The 23,726-nt window shown below is 40.8% G+C and overlaps 1 protein-coding gene across 15 annotated transcripts in view; it reads left to right on the forward strand.

Annotated features, from left to right (window-relative positions):
- gramd1bb (GRAM domain containing 1Bb) overlaps window positions 1-23,726 on the forward strand; it is a 108,009-nt gene that overhangs the window by 45,509 nt on the left and 38,774 nt on the right. Inside the window, exons 1-2 of one of the 15 annotated variants that reach the window (XM_069534725.1) lie at window positions 2,570-3,144; window positions 7,870-7,913. The exons of 12 other annotated variants lie outside the window; for them this stretch is intronic. In XM_069534725.1, coding sequence (XP_069390826.1) covers window positions 3,130-3,144; window positions 7,870-7,913 — 59 coding nt within the window. In that variant the 5' untranslated portion in view covers window positions 2,570-3,129. Of the gene's footprint in view, window positions 1-2,569; window positions 3,145-7,869; window positions 7,914-18,099; window positions 18,665-23,726 lie in introns of those variants that run through there. 2 more of the 15 variants (XM_069534726.1, XM_069534727.1) reach the window with 2 other exon arrangements.

Here is a 23,726-nt window from a genome sequence, read left to right on the forward strand (position 1 = left end):
GCAGGCTGAACCATGTTTGTACCACTAGGAGTCTCTGTACTCCAACACACTACCATGATGAGGTTTATGTGGCTTAGTGTGCGTTTCCTGTGAGGTCACCCATTGTTGTGTAAAACTAGGGAACAGTAATCTGTAAAAGCGTATTGTTGAGTCTGTTTCTGTCGCTCTTAGATACACAAGTTTCAGTCTGATGACTGCATAGGGGCCGGGATGGGATGTTATTTTATGATATCATTTAACAAAGCTTTTTTAATTGAAATAATCACTTACTGCATATAAATGACTTGGAAGACAGCCTCATACAGTCAACCATAAAAACACAAATACAACTCGAAACATTCTTTTTTTGAATTTGTTGAAACAAGCTATTGCTGGAAATCTTGTCAGAGCGCGAGCTGAGATGAAGGTGGTGGAGGTTTATGTTGTGGTGAGGTGCCCCCTGATTTTTTACACTGCACATCGGCGAAAATCATGAACCATGCATGTGAGGGACATGCAGGGTAACTCTGTAGGAGGACAACACTGAAGAGCAGGTGGATCAGTCAGACTCACCATGTGTCGCCTCCTGGTGTTTTTATCAGGAGGTTTCTCGTGGTGAAAGTTCATGTAGTGTTTGACCCATCTCACAAGACAGCAAGTTGTAATGTGAACTGCGTAGCAATCCACTGACCTTGAAAACTATGTAGTGTGAACTCAGCTTAAGACAACTAATCTTAAAGTAACTTAATATTACATGAAAATATATATATATATCCTTAATCTTCAAATAAGATAATGGTAAATCATCCCTGTCTTGCCTCCATCAGAGCACACATCTTGTTTGTTTCCCGTATCCTCTGTAACTCCTCTGTGTTTCCTAAGTGGTCTTGAGTTGCACAAACTTCCCGAGATCAATATATTGTTTTTTATAAAGCCAACTGTAAATAATGCATGTAGAAAGCCCTCTGCCAGGATTAAGTGGGCAATATGCAAGTGCATTTGGAAACTCTGTGCTTTGCATGTTTTAAAAAGGGGTTTGAGTCGGTTGCTGTCAGTGTGTGTGGAAGGCAGAGAGAAGCTCTGATGCTTGTACAGCTGACAGAATGACGTCTGCCGAGGTGAATAATGTGACAGTAACCAATCTTGTCCTTATAATGGTTGTTATAATACAGTTGCTCTATTGCTGTAGTCTCCAGAGAACAGCGCACTATCTGTCTTTTGTTCTAAATGTCCGCATTGCTCTTGCACCTTCTCAGTTGCTGGATTATCGATCATCGTCTGTGGTTTGACACATTAGCTTCCAGAGATTTTAGGTCAGCATAATCTGATCCTACTCTTTACTCTTTGTAGGGGCCTCAGAAAAGCAAGGATCGGGCATATTGAGTAAACGATACTCAGAAAGTAGACAAGCTCCCCGTTTCTTGTTACGGATGACTTTCAAACAAGGGAAGGAGAAGTCAAGTACAATTAGACAACAGATAGCATGTTGTGAGAGACTGATATTGATGGTCCATATTAATCAATTGAAATCATGGCAGGGCATATTTCATTCATAGATGTAGATTCAAGGTGCTGTACAGGGACATAAGAAACAAAACAGAGAAAGAAACAACAATTTAAAATCAGAGAGCAGATTTTCAAATTCCAAGCAGAATAACTGATTTAGAGGTTAAAAAATAGATAAAAAGAAATAAATCAGTATAATCATTTGCTAAATAAGTTAAATGGAGTAAAATTATTTAAATAAATACATAAAAATATATAGTAAATAATGAAATACAATGATGAAATGATCATAGCTTTTGTAAAATAGTTTAGCTTTAAAAAATTAAAGGCCCTTGTGAATAAAAATAAAGAAATGTGGAATTAAAAGTTGCAGTGGATGGAGCCTTCCTAAAACCATCAGGGAGTTGGTTCCAGTGCTTTACTGCATAATGAAAGGCTGCTTTTTCATTTCTTTTCCTCATAATCATTCTAATTTCACATAATCAATGCATCTTTGCTTTGTGCTGATCGTTTTTATTATATTTTATTTATAAAAGGCCAGTATTGAGCCACAGTTGTTTTGGTCATATAGTGGCTGTGGTGCTTAATTCATTCTTCATGTAAATGTATCATGTAGCTGACTGATACATAGTTTCTCTTTATCAGCCTTACATGGTTTCATCTACAGTATTTTTTCCTCTCTAATCTCATTCTAGATTTGAACATGATATCTGATTTCTCAGGGTTTTCTTCTCTAATGATTCCTGTAGTTACACACCAGTCCAGCTCCAGCTGCACACAGTATGTGGTTGTGATGATGAAGACTGTGATGAATCTGGGTCATGGACTTTGCCGGGGTAGTCATGTCTCGCCTGATGCAATGACTTCATGACGTAGCTGCCATCCCTTCCCCATATTCCTGTGTGCATTTGTATACGTGCAGCAACCGTGTCACTGATGTAGCTTCTCACAAAGGCAACGTGATGCTTTGGTAGTAGCGCAGTAGCGCAGACAGGGAGACGAAGGAGGAGGAGGAGAGATGGAGAAGGAGAGCAGAGCAAGGGAAGGGATGCTGATAAAGAAGGGAGAGCAGGGAAGGAGGTTGAAGGACCACCCTTATCGAGCATAGCCGTTCTCAGGGAACCTACCAAAGGGACCTTCCCACACACACACCATGGTCGACTAGCCAATCAGAGCGCTCGCATCCTTGACCCATCCTCCCTCATACAACTGCTCATGCATGGCTCAGCGATGCTGATGTGAGGTGATACGATAGGAAGCGAGGCTACAAACCTTCTTGGACAGAAAACTGAATCTCGCTGCGTTTTTAAAACACAGGGAGGGGACATACTGGTTAACAATAGCAGTGAGGAATCGTAGATAAAACTGTGGACGTCCTTACGGTTTTTAAAAAGGACTTACAGATTGTCTGTATCACCTTTCTTTGCAACTTTCCCTGTCTGAGGGGGTGATATTATTTTTCTTGACTGAATTTGAGTGTGCTGTATGAAGGAGGAGGACCAGGGGGATTTTTTTTTTGTGGCTTGGAGCTGATGATAAACGATGCCGGACAAGTGAGAATCTGACAACGAAACGGCGGGACAGTGATTGAAGAGAGGCCATGAGAGCCAGAAGAGAGGCCAGGATGGTGTCTGCCTGTTCACCATGCACAAACATAAGGTCAGGTCTGATTTCTCTTACTCGTTACTTTAATTCAGCTGTTTTACCTTCTCATCTTGTCATCCCAAGTTTGGTGAGTCAACATATTAGCTGACATGCAGACGGGATGAGGTGCATGAGATAAATAGGAATTAAATCTTATCAAATCCATAACCTGTATTTCAAAGTTAAAGACCTAATGACAGTCTTGTATCCAAAAGTAGAAGTCACATATCTTCAAGATTATCTTTTTACTAGCACGTGCTACTATAATCGATTACACATCAGACTACTGGTTATCCGATTTTCTCCTGGTAATAATGATGTTTCTACTGACCACATCAAATGACGACCCTGTCGTTGTCTGCAGCTGTAGCCTTTTTTGTTTTCCTCTCGTATTTTGTCCCCAGCAGGCTTTTTAATGCCAATCTTTTTTTTTCTTAAATTGCTTTAAGGCTTTTAATATTTTAAGATTTAAAGATTCAGGGTGTAGGATGTAGTGGTCTCTAGTGTTGAAAGTTCAGATTGCAACTAGCTGAGTACCTTCAATCTGCAGGGAGAAACTGCGGAGGATGTCGGTAACCCTACAACATGTAACGTAAAAACAGAGCCACTTATTTGGCCTTTCTGGGATTGTAGTGGATTCAATGGAAGTCTAAGGCAAATAATGTACAATTGTACAATTGTTAGTTTAAGGTGATACTACTAATGAAATAAATGAATGATATTATATTATATTACATTTCTGCCATTGATCCCATAAATCATTTACAATGGATCGTTAAATCCTAAAATAAATCACTGTATGTCAGTATTGCTGCAATACGCCTTACACACACACACATATGTATGTAAAGAAGGAATTTTCCATCTGGTTTCTGAGCCTTCTAAATCTACACTGTGATTTCTGCTCCCCAGGTCCATTAAGCACAATTTGGTTAGATTTACTGTGCCTGTCTAAGGGGACACAGGGCAGGCTTGGGAGTGCTTCAGGTTAACTCTCTGCCATAAATACAGCTGGCAGGTATCACTGTGTCACCTCCACAAAATGATCTATCCAGCCATTAAATTAGTTTGGTATGATGGTCATTGAGAATCAAAAGAAGGGCTGCTTTAAATTTGAACATGCAGACATCTTCATATATATTTATATAATGAGATTCAAAAAGATTTTTACTATGGCAAATTAATAAATTCACCAAATAATGATTTTACTAAACATTTTGTTTGCACGTTATCGTTATGCTGTGACAACCCTTGCTACTAAAAAGCTACAGAAGAGAGGTTGTCAGTGTATTCATTATTACCAAAATTGATCGGTACTGATATTGATATGCACCCAAAATGCTGACTCTAGCAATTCAATGTGCCGTCATTTTAAAGGAAAATGTGTAATTTTCTCACTAATTATCAAGAATATCGTGCTGTTTCTACCTGATGCTACAAAAAACAGTAATAAAAAACGAATGTCTATTTGGACCAACTAAATTAGCTTCTGAACCCACTTATATTTGCCTATATAGATTTATGAATATATAAAACACAATATCTGCCTCCCAATTCGGGGCCAAATCTAAATACTATCAACACACCGCCTTCCCTGCCAGGGGACAGCAAACATTAGACTACTACTAACAACTACTACACCCCATTTAGAGACTTTTATAAACCCCCCCTCCCCAATTTTGGCAAAGCAGATCACTGCTCCATCCTGCTGCTGCCCATATATACAGAAACTTCAACAGAAAAAAAGAAGTTTCCAGGGTCATCCACAAATGGAACAGCAGGACTGCTTTTAGACAACTGACATGGATGTTTGAAGATGCAGCTGGTGGAAATATCAGCGAATATGCAGACTCTGTCATAGGTATCGTACGCACCTTCCCTAGCCAGAAACACTGGGCCAGTCCAAAAATCTGTGCCAAACCCAAAGTACACACCACCGCCTTCAACTCAGGAGACCCTGAAGCCTTAAAAGCATCCAGACACGACCTTTGTCCATCAGCGATGCCAGAAGGGACTTCAGGGACAGAGAGTCCAACTCCCGTAGCTCTAACCCCAGGTGCATGTGGTCTGGATTACGCTACATCACTCTCAGACGAGCTGAACACTTTCTACGCCTGGTTGACTGCCACATTGACCCTAGAAGCTGCCGACATAAGACGATCCTTGAAAACCGTCAACCCCTGCAGAGCCCTTGGGCCAGATAGCATCCCAGGCCGTGTGCTTAGGGTGTGCGCTGATCAACTGGCAGAAGTGTTCACCAACATCTTCAACCTCTCCATGAGTCAGTATCCATCATTGTTCCAGTCCCTAAGAAACCAGTGGCCTCCTGCTTAAATGACTACCGTCCTGTAGCACTGACATAAGTCATGAAGTGCTACTAGCAACTAGTCGAAACCCACATCTTCTCCTCCCTTCTTGACAACTTGCACCCTCTTCAGTTTGCCTCACATGAGACGACACCATCGCCTTTCCGACCAACACAACTCTCACCCACCTGGAGAAAGGGAAAACGTGAGAATGCTCTTGGTGATATAGCTCAGTGTTCAACACCATTATTCCCTTAAAACTCGTCTCGAAGCTTATTGATCTTGGCCTGGAGACCTCCATCTGCAGCTGGATATATGACTTCCTGACAGGTAGACCCCAGGTGGTGAGAATTGGCAGTCACATCTCCTCCCAGCTGATCCTCAACAGGGGCACACCTCAGGGCTATGTGCTCAGCTCCCTTCATTATTCCCTGTTCATCCACGACTGCACAGCCAAGCACAGCTCCAACACTATCATTAAGTACGCTGGAGACACAACCATCCCAGGCATCATCACAAACAATGACAAGTCAGCCTACAGAGAGGAGTTGATGTCACTGACGAGCTTGTGCAGGGCAAACAACTTCTCTCTCAATGTCAGCAAAATGAAGGAGATGATTGTCGATTACAGAAGACTGCAGGGAGGCTGACACCCCCTGACTTTCAGTGATCATGTTTAGAGACACGTCTGGTTGTACATGTCCACAGTTGGAGTTGAAATTGTTGCCAATGACCACTTAATGTAATGTCCAGTGTTTTGCAATTTTACATTTAAAAACCGCTCAAATACAGTTCATAAAGATTAAAATTAACTAGGTTCACATTCATACTTAAGAAATTTAAATTTGGAACCAAGTTCACTGTTCCAAAAATGAGCTAGTTGTCGTTCATTAACAGTATTTGTACGAAGACGGGGCAGCTAAAATGTTTTAACAGGTTTTTTCACATCAGCCCATACTGTATCCACCTGTGTGCGCCATGTGTCTGCATTCAGCAGTCCTCCACTGCTGACTAATCACAGGGCGTCTGGTGTAATTCACATATGTTCATCAGCAAATCAATCCCGCTGAACGCACTAAACGTCTGCAGTTCTGCCCCAGCAGGCCAACAGTTAATGCATTTACTTTTTCTGCAAATAAGCACTCTAATCCAGATGCATAGCCACAGGGATGAACCTTAAATATGTTGTAGGTGCAGAACCATCTGTCACGTAAAGAAAAATTAGTTAAATAAATGTTTTATGCTGAACACTGCAGGGGTGTCACTATGCAGAGCTGTTGAGAATTAACACTAAACTCAAGGCAATTCTAACATCTAGCTTGCCTTTCTCTAACATATCCTTTAATGGGAGTGGGTTGTTTTCAGGTTTCATAAATAAAGTGTTGTAATCTACAGTCTGTCTCCTCTGACTTCCCTCCTTCCATCTCAGACATGATTGATTTTTTGCCTCTAGCTGCTCCGAAGGGGCCGCAGATTATTCTTACTTAGGGCTTTCTCTGTTCTCCTGCATCTTACACTTGTGATAGAGGGTTGCATCCAGGGTCAGTGCTAAACATCAGTTTTCTAGATTCTCATCATGAATAACAAAGACACTGTATTTATTTTGCCTTCTTTTGAGCGGCAACATGCAGCTGCATTTACCCTTTTACACATTTATTTCCTTTAGTCTCAATGGGAAACACCTCAGTTCGTCAGCTTCTCCGGGTGATTAAACTTGATTACCTCTCTGACAGTCGTAAGATCTGAAGAAGGGTCTGCACACGGCCTGAAGAGAGGAGTAAAGGAGTGGGAAGAAATTGCTCTGACTGGAGAGGCAAATGTATTATCAGGTGCCACGGGAAAAAAATGAATTGATTGAATAGATGGGGGAGTGGTTGAGGGCCTGTGATCACGGTGATTCATGGTGCATGTGGGCGCTGTGTATTGAGTCACTGGCAGCGGCAGCGACTCGGGTAAAGGACTGCTTTGCTTCACACATGCACACACAAACGCGCACGCAAATGCAAGAGTAATTGTGATTTTGTCATAAATGCTGGTCTCAAACAAGAATAAAAAAAATTGGGGGGATTGGAATAAAAGAAACATCAAATATCAGAAAATATTAACATCTAATAACCATGCAGAGATGACAAATAGTATTGATCTTGAATGCAAAGTGTGCAACTATAATCTGAACCAGCAACATGACGGACAAAATAAAGCGTCTGACCTTTTGTGAGGACCAGTGATCACAGAGACTACAACTATTATATAACTAATTATACTACAATAATCTTTTTTCCTTGTTTTTCATTTTTTTGAGATCTCTCAAAACCAGGCATACCTCAGTTCTCGTCCATATTAGTGAGCTGTCATCAGGGCAATCACTTCATGAAAAATAAAGCCGAGATTCTACCCAAACCTCTCATGTACTCTTCTCTACCTTCACCGATAGGCCAAGCAAAAGAAGTGGAAGAAACTGATATGGAAACCTCAAAGGTAGGAAATAACTCATCCACCAAAAGACACTCCACACATGAGCTGTGCTGATGTTAGTATTTGGCAGCTCAGATGTGCTTCATGTCAAAGCAAAGATAGATAATAGGTTGTGGCAAATTGTACCATCCTCCATACACTGCTTGTACTGATAGACCATATGTATTTGGCCAAACTTCCTAGTTATCCTTAGACAGACATAAAAAGCCGTGCAGGTGATGCATCATGTCTGAGAGGGAGCTGTTCCAATATGGCGCGCTGCATTATAAATCCCACAAGTGCACCTATAGCTCCCCTCCACTTGTTCTGGTCCTCAAATTTCACTGCGTGTGAGATCCAGGAACCAAACTGCTGTAGCGTAATTTACTGATACACCGTCAGCATTGTCCTCTGCAGGAGCACCGCAGTTTATGAGACATTACAGTCATTTTAGCTCTATTCTGTATAGTCTAGAATGTAAGTAACTTTGCTGTAACGGTGAGACTGTGAGGTGAGAAGGGTTAAAGGGGTAATTTGCTGATTTTACATTTCATGATAATCAGGAGGAGTTCTACTCATTCTTTGTGAACATTTGTTTTCTGTGGCTCAGGAGGAGCTTTGACAAAACCACAAAGTCAATCTGTTGCCATTGTTGCAAGAGGTTGACACATACTCGGGACAAGATGTCAAGATGTCTTGGCTTCTTTATTTGTCTATTGTGAGTTTATGGGACTGCAGTACTAAATCTTTCACATACCCCTTCATGTGAAGATTAGAATATATATTCTATATGCTTTTGTTGTTCTGTATAACATTTCTACATATACAATTGTTGTATGCAGGATCCAGGTTAAATTTTTTTATTTCTGTGCCTTCTCATATAAGTAATAGTTTGATCCCATAAACACTATAAGATACAGAAACAGATTAGTGACCTCATTTACAGAACTTGAATTTCTACATTCTAGACTTTGTAATTTGTGTATTTGTAATTTTCTACCATTGCTACACAGGTTTAAAGGTAATCATCTATTTGAATATGTGATTTTGTCGATGCATATAAAGCATGTGAACTAGTTAAGTGGTATGTGCTAAGCCTAATTTTTGTTGTGATTCTCATCTGTATCAGTTTTTTGATTCTGAATATTGATATCTATTTATTCACACTAACTTAATTTTTTAGAGTTGAAGGTAAAGATGATTTTGAAAAGTATAGGCTGTATCAAGGAAATAAGATGGTTAATAAAGTGTGTCACCAGGTTAAGGATACAAGTGTTCCAGCTAGAGCCCTACCGATTTATAGAGTGGCTGATATGATATGAACTTGTCACAGACATATACGCCAATATGACTATTTTATTTTACAGAATCAACCATATAGAAAAGATGATTACATATGATTTACACTAACATTTTCATAATTCAAGTTTTATATATTTGTTTGTGTTTCCTTTTTTATGGTTAAACTGAAAGATATTCATTTTTTATCATAATGGTTTGATAACGACATCTTATGATCATTGAATTGAAGTATATATTTATGTTAGTGCATGTAAGTGCATGTATGTTGGCTGTGCATGTCCGTTCCTGTTTACACAAACCTGTACACAACCTGTTGGACTGCCTGATGAGTTACATTAGACATAACTGGATGTCTTGGGGACACCAGAGGACCATCTCCTCCTCTGTAATATTTGACCTTGTTGATTAAATCCAAGGTTTCATTGGGATTCACGACATTAGCTTTGCAGATTTCATCAATGCAGAGTTGAGGTGTTTGTCTGAGGCCTTGCTGGGCGATTGTAGCTTTGTCACTATGAGTGACGTGGATCATTTGTGAGGCTTAAAATAACTCGAGAGCCGTCCTTGAAGGCCTTGTGCGTGGTAATGACATAGCAACCCAACCACTGGTAAGCAAATGTAAAAATGTGTGTGTGTGTGTGTTTCTGTGGGGCTTAGCATCATGTTTCCCTGGCTGCATCTGTATGTCTGACTGAAAACAGCAGGCAAGGTCCACATGTGGCCTTGAAGCCGCAGGCTGGACCACTCTCAGCTCTGATGATGGCAGGGTCGTCTCTGTGGCAACTGCCCTGACTGACTAGATGGACGTTTTTTCCTGGGAGGGGTCAGTCAATATCTCTCCACCCAGTGCCTTCTCTCATCACTGCTCTCTACAGCCAGAGTCCTTTTAAAATAAAAGTAGCTCTCCTCACTCTAGCTTAAGCCTTTGCTGTATGCAATTCATTGCAACTAAAATGTCACAGAGGAGATGAGTTATAAAGCTTATACAGAATGAACACAGACACCTTTTAGACAGCATCACCCCTGCAGGAGCTGCATGTGTTTTTAAGAAAGTCTCCTGTTTGAATCAAAGTTGAACAAAGGTTCCTCGGAGGATACAGCGTGACGACACAGATGGGGTTCTTCTTTCCCCTGCAGAGATTTGTGTTCAAGTGTTACCAACAGCAAACAAGCCCCTGAGCAGCACATCTGACCACGATGGCTCTCGTCACAGTGTCCTACAGTCTTGTGGAGCTATTTTACAATTGTGTGATGACCGAGCTGCCAATGTGCAGTTATGTAATTAGCTCATTAATGGCAAAAAATTATATTTGATGGAGAAATTAATGCTGTTGAACATGTGACAGTTACATAAAAGATGCTAAGGAAAACGTTCAATTTGAAATCTTTCATTTGATTTGTGCACATTTCAGATACTTTCAGTGCTGTAATGGAATAATATAAATTAGGAAATTCCACTGTGGTCATTACTGGGTTAGAAACATAGACTGTTTATATAGATGGATTGACTGACTACTCCCCAAAAGTGATGGCCAAAGCTGCTCGATTGCTGCCTGGCTGCTGGCTGCAGTACAAATCATAATCCCCACCTCCTCCATGTTAGCTAATGGGACATTGGTCAAACTAAAAGGTCAGAGTACACTACTACAGTACACATTTAGGTATGAACAAGTCCTTATTTTTTCGGTTAGTTTGGTTTAAAATGATTATTTACACAGATATCTTTTGCTAAATTCTTAAATTATTTTCTTAACTTTACGAAGAAACCACTAATTGATGGAGGGATTTTTAAAACAGTTTATGTCAATGAGTGCAAAACTCTGACATTTCTGACCCTCACACACAAACAGTGTCAGTGGTGCAGTGATACAGCTGCAGCTAAAGGTACAACACACACTAGAGGATGTGGACTAGATTTGGAGAGATCAGCGTATCCTTCTATCTGTGTCATGACATCATTTTTATCTGAACAGAGCCGCTGTGTATTTGAGGAGCTTGGGGTCACTGATGTGAAGAGTCACTGATGATAGTTACTGCTCCAGTTTAGGCAAAGAGATCTTCTGCCTTTTTCGCTGGTAGCCATTAGAGATACGCTGATTATTGAAGTATTACTATACATTAAGAGATCATTTATCACTTCTGATTAATCTACATTGGTGTAAACATTATAATTAATGAATTCTTATTAGAGCAGAGCCTTTTTTTAAACCTAATGAATCACATTAAAAATTTCAGGATTTCTGGTGTCAAATAAACATTTCCCACCTCCTCTCTTTTAACATACTTGTCAATTAACAGCCTAATGAAAGTTGCCCTCTAGCTTCAAGTCACACAGCTACTGCTAGTCAATATAGTCAATGAATCTTTAGTGTAGCATGGTGTAGTACAGTTCAGAGAAATGGATTGGAGGTTCAAGCAATGCATCAAGCTTTTTATTCTTTTACACTCAATATACTATATATACTATATTAATGTTTTTACATTTTGACTAATCTGACATTACTACATTTTGTCAGTTTCAGGGCTCAATATTTGTAAAAATAGCATTTCATAAATGGCCACAGATGTAGCTTCAATACAAACCTTTGGTTTATGGTATGGGATGCTCCAATCTGGCCTTTTCTTTCCTAAAACCATTTTCATCACATAAATATTTTCTCTCCAGCTAAAAATCAGTTTTCCTGCAATTTACTGGGGTCATTCGTCTGTGTGCAAGGTGATATATTGATGTGGTGGCATTAGCTCATTGCATCAAATTAACAGAGCAAAGCAGTAAACAAATGTAATTAAAGTATCGGAATAAAGTCTGATGAATAAAGACACTATATGCACAAGTGATGAAGGTGAAATCAATGAACTATTTAAAAGTAAAGACTCAGTAATATTGACATACAATAATAAACTTGATATACACTACTTGCTGCATATTATCTTTCCCTCTATTTTTCTACTTAATTTTCATTAAACACCAAAGCAAATTTCCTCATGTTGAAAAGCTCCCTGACAATAAACTGATTCTTTACACTACTCAGGTGTAGGTGGGATCACTTGTGCACTGACTTTCCCTCCATGCAGTGGAAGTCTGTTGTCTCACAAACCTAAACCTATTGTTCAGGTTAATAGAGGTAATCTCAGACTCCATATTTCTACCACCTCTCTTCCCTCTCTCCTCCTCCCCCTTGATCTGCTTTGTTTAGTAATTATGGGCATATGTGTGTTGGAGAAGAAACTTGGGTCTATTTTCATCCTGATTGCTGCAGCAGAAACAGGAAATGGGCTTTTTTTGCTTTAATGTCAGCACATGCTGGACTTTGTTCTTTTATTCACGACACTCGTGACAGGCCCCATCTGTATTTCACTTCATCGCATTTTTAGGGTGGACCTGATATTGAACATGATATGGCAGCGTTGTTTGTTTTGTCGTTATCAAACATATGTCATTCATCATCACTGCCGTTATTCTGACTCTCCCTCTCAGTTTTGCTTTAATGTTGTAGGCAGTGTTGGCTGTCTGTGGTGTCTGTTCCCCTCAGTGGGACATCTGCGGCAGGTGTGTTTTCTGCATAACATTAGATTCACTGAGGCCTCCTACTGAGCTGAGTTTCTGTTGTGCATCAATGTCCACTCTTTGCATCTATTAAGACTTTCTCAATGTTTTCATTTGAGACGTTTCCTGGCTTATCTGTCGCCATGTGGCAATGAATCAATCATTTAAGCTTGTACTACGACTCCGTCTAGTTAATCCGCACCACCTTCTGATTGAAAAACGCCTTGTAGGCTACTTGCAATTCTTCCTTTATGTATTTAATTAAACTAGTGCAGTGACCTGCCTGCTAGTAATGTTCTGTTTGTGTCGCCTGTGTTAATGCTCTGGGGCTACTTCAGGATTATTCCTTGACGTTAGTGAGTCCTTCTCAAACTGTTCTAGAATTATATTGTCACGTTTTATCATTTTTATCGTTGTGTTCTGGACGTTTTGTGCAGAGCTTTTATGAACAGTCTATGGTGCAGAGTGAAGTTTGAAAGCTTTGTGTTCATCCTTCCTGATTTATCTGCAATGAAGATTTTACAGTGGACTTTTTTAATAAAATTAAACTGAATTTGCTTCATTTCAGTTCACGTGTGTGGCCTATGTTAATTAGATTGATTTACCTAACTGGTGTTATTTTTTCTTACATTGCATGTCAGCTTTTTCAGAGGTCTGTTAAGCAATCAGAACAATACTCCAACCCACACATACAACTTTTCAAAATGACTGCTTTGTCTGATATAAAGCATTGCAGCAACAAAACAAAAATATTGCTTTTACTTTGAATCGTAATTGTCCAACAGGGAGTGATTCATGTCGCCATGACGGAGATTAGCACCTGTGCTGTTTGTCTTTGTCAGTGTCTGTGTGTCAGTCCGATATGGTGAAATCTTTTGTTTTGAACCTTGGTTTGAACCAGTTGCTGACCATTGCTGTATTTTATCCAAGGACATAGAAGAAGACATGTTAAACTCTGTCCACAGACATTTTTTATTAATATTGAACCTATTGTGTGTCCAAATTGACCAAATTCAGCACTGCACTTTCCTAGGCTATTAACAAAACATATGCATGATCATGATATATGTGCTCCACATACAGACAGACAGTAGAAAGACGATTGTGGAACTAGTAGGTTGATGAAAGTTAGATTTAAGTGGATCAATCGCTTCTTATTTTATCCCCTTTTTGCTTCTATTTTGCACCATTTTAATGCTCTGCATCCATGTGTGCACACTGTGTATGCATTGCTGCATTCTCCCTGTGGTCTCGAGAGCATTGGATTATCCAACATGGTCAATTCAATAAACAAACAACCAGTGAGTCACGTGATCACCCATTTCCCCCTCTCTGATCAGAAAGTGGAGATCAATCCACGGAGGTTTATCCATGTTGAAGGAAAACAGTACGAGCATAATCCACACAGTGTTATGGAGTGAGGAACGGCCCCGCCAGGCAGCATGGGAGAGTCGAGCTCAACACCCAATCCCACAAAGCAGTGTAGAGGGATTAATCCAGATTATCTGCCAGTGCTATTCTCAGAAATAAATGAAAAATCTCTGGACCAGATTAAGGATCAGTGAATGCTTCAAAAAAGAAGCTGATGCAGATATTACAACTGCTGTTTTAGTGACTTAATGATCAAGACACATTAGTCCCCTGCTGAGTTTGGACATATATTTTTTTAAGTCCACCTTTTTATAGTTAAAAAAAAAGAAACCAAAAGTTTCAGGTTTCCTTTGACATGCATTCAGGAAAAAAAGTAAAGAGTACATTTGTTTCTTTCTCTTTTTATCTCTTTTTTTTTTGGTTGATTTCAGTCGGAACACGTTTTAGCATGATGTCAAAATGGCAGCAGTTCTGACCCTGGTGTGATCAGCAGGTGGCGTCAGTGAGAGGAAACGTCTCTCTGACTGACTCGTCTCTAGAGGAGCTGTCCGTTCAGCACCACTGTGTTAACTGCTTCTACCTCAGCAAACTAAACAGCACAGAGAGACAGACCACCAGCACACACAGAGAGAAGAATGACAGATGTAGGAAATAATAAATGAAATAGGCCAGACTTGTTGATTTCTTGGTATGAGAGACATTTGCATTTAGGTGTAAAATACCAGTCAGTCGCTATTTTTGAAAGAAAGCAGCACTGTGGTGCAGTTGTTGGCACCTAAGCAAGAAGGTTTGGATTCATACATGTCTGCCAACTGTTTGCATGTTCCACACGTGCCTGCGTGTTTTTTGGCCTCCTCTCACATTCTAAAAACATGCATTTTTAGTGGTATAGATAAGGAATGGAACTTTGACAGATATCATTAAGGTACTTATGCAGTTTCAATATATTTTGGAATGCAGAAACAATCAAACTTTATATGACTCATCCCGGCTGCTTTAATACATTTATTATATAAAGTAATTCAGGATTGACTAAATTTAAACATGCATGCATTGACGCTTTAACGGAACTCTATGGCCTTCCTGTGTGTTTCCAGTCACGTGTAATGTGACACTGTTAAGGTGCGTCATGGCTGCAGGGATTGTTTTGTGTGTTTTTTTCCATAAAATCATCAGTTCATAACTGTGGAATGATTGACTGTCTGTTAGACAACTTAATGTCCCCTTGCTTGACTGAAGCTCACTGCCTCACCCTGGAAAGGGATTACTGCACTTTCATATCTGTGCCTCTTTGCCTCCCTTCACCTTTCTCTCCCCACAGTCGCAACAGCATTCACCCTAGCCTATGGAGAAAGACAATGGTAGCTAATGATACAAAGAGAGTGTGAGTGGGTTTGTGGCTGTGTGTATCCTCCTGTCATTGTCGGAGATGAAAGCTCCACCCAGTGGTCCTTGTCCCTGTGAGTGTTTTTCATAATAAAAGTAATCAAAGTGTGGTCTTAGGTGCTTTTAAGAGTCGGAAGCTGTCAGCACTTAATTGCTAGTTAAACATTGTTGCATGAAGATGTGTGAAAAAAACTTTTGCAAAAACATATAGATACACACACTTTTCTCCCCAAACTTCGACTCTAAGTTGTATTTGTCACTTTGGACCAATGCCAACTGAGATGTTAGAAAAAAAAATTAAAATCATAATAAAATGCATTATAAAATAATAATTCGGAAAAAGTGTGTCATAGGGCAGTTTTTACCTTTCCTTGTATGGGTTTGATCATAATCAGTCTTTGGAGAGGGTGATGTTAGCAATAATTTATATTATCTATTATCTGTCTAATGATTTCAGATATCCATGTCTGTCTGTCTGTATGTATGTGGACTGCATGTCTGGAGAACCTTTCATCTTTTCAGATTCACACTTGCCACGTGTATTGTTAAGAAAGTGTTAAATTCGGTGCAATTTCAACACACAAAGCATTCAGTATTAAGAAACTTTGAATAAACAGGTGACCAGTGCTTTTACAGTTTCAGCAACCAGCATCACCACAGACCAAGCAAACAGACAGGATTAGAGAACCGACACTGTACTTTTGTCATAAACAGGAGCGCGCTACATATTCACCACACTGAGGTGGTTCTCTGATCTCATGTCCTGAATCTGACATGGGGCCTTAATCTCTGTGACACACATCTATATCCTTCCAGAATAATTCTTACTGCACTATCTGCTTTCCATTATCTTTTCTGGTTTCTCACTGTCTCTCCATCAGTCAGCCATGCACTCACTCTCTCTCTCCTGGCACCATCTTCATCTGATAAAGCAGAGGGAGTAAATGAAGCTCAGTGACTCAGCAGGCAAAGCTAACTAACTATAATAACAACAACTTTATATTGTTGTTACACTCTGACTGGTTACACTGTGGTTTACTGTATGTTGCCTTTATAAAACAAGTAGAATCAAATAACAAAACAGAATCAATTGGTGTGAAACAGACTCTGGACAACCAGACTCACTTCTTCTTGACGTTGGAGGTAGGTTTCCGTTAGCTGTGGTATTAGCCACCCGCTAATGAGGTGTAATGTGTGTGCAGTGCTTTAAGAAGATTAAATGAGATGAATGTGCTGCACCCTGACCCAGTGCCTTTGGTCGAGTCAGCCATTGTTTTTGATGACTGTTCCTATTCAATGGATCGGTTGGTTGCTCTCTGACCTCCGGGTCGATGTCGTGTTGCATAGTTGATTCATGTTATTATTAACATATATGTGATTTCTCTTGTGAAATCACAGTTAAAACATAAACTGAAATAGATCACCTACCTTTACATAAAGGTTGGGTTGGTGAGATGTTTCTGAAACACTTTTTATCTGAATTATCGAAATTCTCCTTGTTTCCCGATAAATAAAGTGGTTTGTGTGGGAGGTTGTGTCTGAGGCCCTTGCACGTCTGTAATAAACACGACCAATCATTTGATTTGGTCTGAATAATTCAGCTGGAGGGCCGTATATCGGAAAGATGACAAAGACGACAGCCAGAAGTTAACAAACGAGACACGGAAAAGTTGTCCTCTAACAGTTGTCAGGCATCAATGTGTTTTGGGGTATTGCTTTGACAAGAGGGCTCACGGGAGGGGATGAGATGTATCGGTTGCATATTTTTTTTTGCAAGTGTAGTCCTCTCTTGCTTGCAGTTATTAACCATTGCTTAAATGCTGTTACACCTCTTAAACCTTCCATTGTAGCAGAGCATATAAATGATAACAGTGATAATGGTTGCAGATTGGTAATCTTTGCAGCAAATAAGGTCTTCAGTTACACACAAAAGTAAACAGAAGCAGGAATGCTTTTCTCCATTTAACGCAGACTTTGAATGATTAAATTATGAGATTTTACAGATTGTTAGAAAACATTTAAATATTTTAGTCCCTTTTCCTGTTCAGGGTTTTAGAAAGGCAGTTGTCCCTAGCACTTGAGAGACTGATTTTAGAAATCTAAAGTTCAAGGCTGGTCAATTAGACGAATGAGAACAATCAACAAATGTCCCAGGTTAGACGTTGAGTCAGTATGATGATCATTTGATTCATCATGTGTGCAAAACACATACACAGAACAGCTATAAACATAGGGAGTACCCCAGCACACTCAGTTCATTAAGAGATTAACAGAGTGAGCTGCTGACACTGATCAAGCCTGGAGTCCAATACGAGAGGGAAGAATTGCAGCAGGTCCCCCCACCACTTAATACCCTTCTCATCCATGGCGTGGTAGTCGGAGGTGGGGGTTGGGGGTCGTTGCACAGACGTTGTTATAGCCAGGGGCTATCATCCTGTTCTATTCCTCCACTGTGGGCCAGCTATAGGCTTATCATAGAGAGAAATGGAGAAATAGAGCCATCTAGGGAAGAGGGCAGAGAGAACAGGAGGGAGGGAGGGAGGGAGGGAGGGAGGAGGGTAGAAATCCTGCGCCTGCTCACTGTGAGCGCAGCAAGTGCAGCTTTCATCCGCAGCAGAGGAGGGAGAGACAGAGAGAGTTTGAGCGAGCAAACAAACGCTTTCAGGGACAGTGTTTGAAAGAGCTTGATGGGAAAGACACCGAGTTAGACAGGAACTGTTGCCAGACATGCTGTCATTCATTTGCAATTGCTAGTCGGCCTCCTTCTGCTGCGTGCTGCAGTTTGCTCTGTGAAGATTGCGGTGCAGGTCACCTCCTTCTCTTTGGGGAAAGCTGAAGATCCCCCAGGGAGGTGTGAATTTCTGGCAAGTGTTTAGCACTGCGGCACATTGTCACAAGCAAAAGAATGTAGCGGAAAAAGGTAGAGGCAGAGCTGAGGACCATCCTACAGGACCTGGGTCCCCCGACCATCCATCCATCCGTCTCTGCATCATCCTCTCCTCCCTCCTTCCCTCCGTCGTGCATCCCTCCTGCTCTGTGCATGGGAGGTGAGGGTTCGGCAGGCTGTCAGTCAGCATGCGGCGGTGTGAACGGGCAGCCCAGTGCCCACAACATGCTATGGACGTCAGACACTCCTCGCTGTACTAATGAAAGGCTTCAAGCTCGCCTGGTAAGGCTCAAACACTGAGAGAGAGTGTGTATGCTTCTGCTGCTGTGTTTCATGTAAATCTTTCTGTAGCTTCTTGGCCATCATGTATGAACAGCACCACACAGTCAAGGGTTAGATGTCTGTGACCATTTTCTGGATATTTTTTTTGGACACTGACTTGTCATTCCCTTCTCGGCAAGGTTTTGTGGACCCTCATATTTTTACAAGATCATAAAATTAATAATTCATGTTCATCTCTCCATCCTCACATTTCTGTATGGTAATGTAAATCTCCCAAAATATGCCATGCATGTAATGAAGGCAGGATCAGGACACCAACAAGCTGTGGCCAGTGTGTGAACATCCAGTATAGCCAGTGTGGACCAGCGTGTTTTTCTTTTGTTTTTTTTCACTGTGACTGTTGCGACCCTGCTCTGCTCCCCCTCTGGTGTGCTCAGTGTGAGCGGAGCAGCTGAGGAGATGCACTCACGTGGCTGCCTGGAAAAGAACAGGCACATGCTGCCTCTGTGTCTCTTCTGCCGGCTTTACCCTCGTCGCCTTCCCCGCTTGTTTTCCTGTTTCCCCGGGTTATCACACATGGACAAACAGATCCGACAGATGTCCAGGTGGCCCCCACGCGCACTTTTCTTTTTTAACCTAATTTGCTACAGCGTGTGCACTTTTCAGTCATCCCTCCTTCAATCCTCACCTCCCCTTGTGTTTGTTTATGCTCCTCCTCCTTCTGCTTGATATTTTTAGTGACGAATTACAGAGCACTGCAGGAAGAAGAAAAAAAACTAGAGGGGGAGCAGTTTCTGCAACGTGCGTCCCGCTTCCTTCCTTCTCATTTTCATGAGGATCTCTTTTCCCTACAGGTCCTCGTCTTTTCCCTAATGTCTCCATCTATTTTTTATTCTCTCTATATTTGTCTGTGTCCTCTCTTTTACATTCCTCTCTCCTCTGATCTAGTCTTATTTTTTTATACCTCTCAAATCACTTAATCCTCCAATTGTTTTTTTTTTTTGTTTCTCTTAAGGTTGAGTAATGTAGCTTTGAATCATTCCTCTCTGGCCTTTATAAAATTAATCAAGAGTGAGTGCATGTGCGTGTGTGTTGGCCACTGTGACTTCCTGTTGCTGTGTGTTTATCTGAAACATGTATGGCCTCTTTATCATTCTGCAGCACAGACAGTGACACTCTCAAACAGCGACTCTGTCCTCACTTAATCTGTTTGCAGCACCCTGACAGACACAGGTTACTTTACACTCAACAGCCATCTGTTACCATCCCGAGCTCTCCTATGCATGGAGGTGACTTGTCTGTCTGGCTAACTGGGTATAGTTTGCATGCCATTCTGTTATGTTATGTAACTGCAATGTACTTCTGTTGTGCTGTGCTATAGAAAGGTAGTTTTCAACAGTCAATAGCCTAAGGGCTTCCTTCTCAGCTTTGTTTCAGTCCGTGTCAAAGGACAAAAAAAATAATCAATGGTGGAACAAATGATAGTGATGAGGTATCCGCTCTCCCTTGTAGATTCATTAATGAGAGGATCCAGCAGAAACCTCACTCTTGTTATTAGTGTTTGTTTCAAACGCTCTATGATCTCCCAGGGACGAATCTGTTTCGTCAGCAAAAAACGCTGTGGCCTAAAGGTCATTCCATCAATCAGTGGCTCAATCAGTGCATTTTTTTGCCCTGAGCGTAATAAACCAAGCTGACATTGGACATAGCAGCTTATTTATCTGTACTGGATGCAGGGATTTATCTATTCTAACTGATCATCCAGGATCCAGGCTGTTGTTACTGTATTGTCATCTGATGACAGTCTAATTATTTTATTATTTCACAGCGTCTTTCTAGAAACCCAAGGATAATTTACAATGTATAAAAATAAACACATGAATAATTACGGTAAAAGCAAAATTAGATGAGGAGACACACCACAAATTATCATTAAATCTCACATAACGTCCAGAATGCAACACATGCATTTTTGAATGATAATACTAAATATCCAAGACAATATCCACACAATTAACTTCACTTAAAATGCTTTACCGGCAGTGTATGAATAGTGTGTAATAGAAAAAGTGCTGCGCTTAGAAACGCTGTATGAATGTGTGTGAATGTGACTTGTGCTGTAAAGTGCTTTGAGTGGTCGATAAGACTGGAAAAGTGTCCTATAAATACAGTACAGTTACCATTAGAGTTTCCTTTCTTCTCAGTTATATTTGTTGACTTGGTGTGTTTAAGGTATATGATACAAAGTCATCCTCACATGTGTACAACTAGCATCAAAACTACAATGAGTTGACATGAGGGGAGAAGAAGACCAGGCGTCCCTGTTTGTCACAGTGCATGCAGTGATGGAGAGCCAGGGAGGAGGATATTTTGGTAGCCTTACTTACTTGTCAGAAGACAAGGAAGAGATAAAGGGGAAGAGTGAAAGAGAGACAGAACATGCATGCGGGTGTGTGTGTGTGAGTGTGTGTATGTGTGTGAGAGAGAGATTGCTTGTGATTTGGCTGTGGTCCCAGTGTGGGGATGTTTGCTCTTGATATGACATTTAGTGTGACTTCAATCTGCACACACACACACTCACTCACGCACACAGCCACAGATGTGCACACACAGCCAACAGCAGCAGCTGTAGCAACAACAAATCACTGACAAGAGGCCAGAGCTGGAGCTTACTCTCTGCACGTGGCACCGTGCACAAGCAAATTGTTGCTGCAGGACAGTTGGACAGACTGCAAGTGCTGACTTGCATACATAAATGCCTGTGTGTATCTTTAGCCCAAACGTGTCTGGCCAGTTGTTCAGCTCGTTTTTGGTATCTTATTGATAAAGGATGTGCTTCATGTCGTGGTTGAGATCAATGCAGCGAAGGAGTAGAAGTCTCTCATCCATGGTTTTCTCTGCTACACCCCTCTGAGACTGCAGCTTTTAGGTCGGTCACGACCACAAATAAGCAGCGAAAAAACTAAACATCAAACACGTTTTGAAATGTTCAGGCTCTGCCAGGAGAAATGCTTCACATCCTCTCGTACATACATGCAAACCTCACTCCCAGGCCATGTATTATCCAGTGCTGTGCTAATAATGTCTCTCTAGGCTATTTTAGACTGACTTTGTAGACTGAAATTGTTGCTCCCAGGCCTCTGCACCAAGAAGATTCATTCCAGTATGCAAAACATTAGAGGAGGAGAAGGGAAGTACCTTCGGCATTCACTGCAGGTGAACTGTTGGTCAGCAGGTCCTTGTAATCTAACATGGTCATTAAAAGTGATGGTTAGGCCGCTTTCCTTTTTACACTACTATATTTCTACTTGCTCAGAAAACTAAATCGTGACATGTCCCGAGTCAGGAGTTTGTTGGGAGTGTACTGGGAGGCTTGGAACCAAGCGCAGCTTTACAGATAAAGCACTGCACCATCACACTGGGCCACAGTGGACTTCCAAGTTCACAGCAGGGGCTCTGCAGTGAAGCGGAACCGCAGAATTGTTTCCCTCCTGGCCACAGCTTATTAACTCTCTCTCCTCACTCTGTCTCTACTCCTGTCCCCTTTTCCTTTTTTTTTTTTTACTGCATCCTTCCCACAACCCATTTGTCATCACTGATTTTGCTCCATATTGTTCCCCTGCCATATTTCTCTGCCTGAGCCTAGTACAACCAACCTTTTTATTCTTATCCTATTCCTTTGCGAGATAAGGAGGATAAAGTAATTTAAGGGTCTTAATTGGTGTTCTTGTTAGTAATGAAGAAAAAAGAAAGATTTTTTTTTTTTCTTTCAGTTAGCGACTTAGTAACACGGACAATAATATTCTGACTATAGTAGCCTCGTTCTGAATAAGAAATTGTTTTGATAATGATGTTTACATGACCTGCTAAAAGAATATTCCATTCATATTCCTGTTTACATGTTACAGAGCTGATGTTTACTCATGTCAACATTACATTGAGCTACTTGTTTACACTTGAATCTAGAACATGCATCATCAATCAGTTGGTAATCATCCTGTGTTGATGTCCAAATGCTGTGGCGTTATAATGCTATTAGAGACACAAGTCTACGTAATGTGTTTAAGATCAGAATAGTCCACATGCATTCTCCATTGTTGCTTATTGTTAGTATGACCTTATTCAGGTTCAGGCTCATGTTTTGCTGCTTTACGTACAAAAAGAGATGTGTTCGACGTACCATGTAACCGTCACCGTCATTTCCATGTGTCGTTTATGTCGGCGTGCTCGTCAAGTGATACATCCACCAGAGGCCAGCACCTTCATCAAGATAAACCTGACGAAGGTGACAGAGGTTGTGATGATGTACCTGTTAAGATAAAGGCAAAAGTGACCATGTTATTAACTGCAGTGGTACAACTTACCATCTGGAAGAGTCTCTTCAAAACGCTCTGCCATTCTGAATATTTCTTCCTTGTGTCCTACGTGCGTCTCACTTGAACTATTGGCTACATTCCCCCCACGATTTACGGTGGCACTACTCCATTCTGTCTGTTTTGTTCATATCTCTAAGCTTTCAGAAGATGTACACAAATACAGACAAGATGAACGCAGTACGGACAGAAGGTGATGAGGTTTACATATCAGAATATTGGTGTCCACGTAAATGTGTATTGTGTTGTTATAATGAAATAACATTAATGGACATACAGGTTTCCCTTGTTCTCAATCAGCCTCATAATTAATGGGCCGGAAGGTGCATTCAGGGACAGTCAGTCATGTGTACTCCTCTCTAACGGATGTCTGATGAAAAGACTTCCCATTAGTGCTCCATATGCTCCTTTCTCAAATTAAGCCTGTCCAAACAATAAGGCCATTTTCCATTAAGCTTTTTAAAAGCACATTCAGAACCCGCTCCCCTCCTCTCTGTCTTGGATCACATATTGTGCACCAGCAGAATGGGTTCTTGTTTGCAAAGCCCGTTCTCTATACTACAGTGAACTTTTTTGTTTTTCTCTGCAGGTGTTCCTTGGTCGTAGCTTTTGTAGAATGTACTGTCTTTTTATTTGCTCGCTGCTATAGAGACACTTCAGGAATCAACCTATGGGTTGAAATAAAGAGT

Source organism: Paralichthys olivaceus, chromosome 11, assembly GCF_024713975.1.
Source record: "Paralichthys olivaceus isolate ysfri-2021 chromosome 11, ASM2471397v2, whole genome shotgun sequence".
Classification (NCBI taxonomy): Eukaryota; Metazoa; Chordata; class Actinopteri; order Pleuronectiformes; family Paralichthyidae; genus Paralichthys; species Paralichthys olivaceus.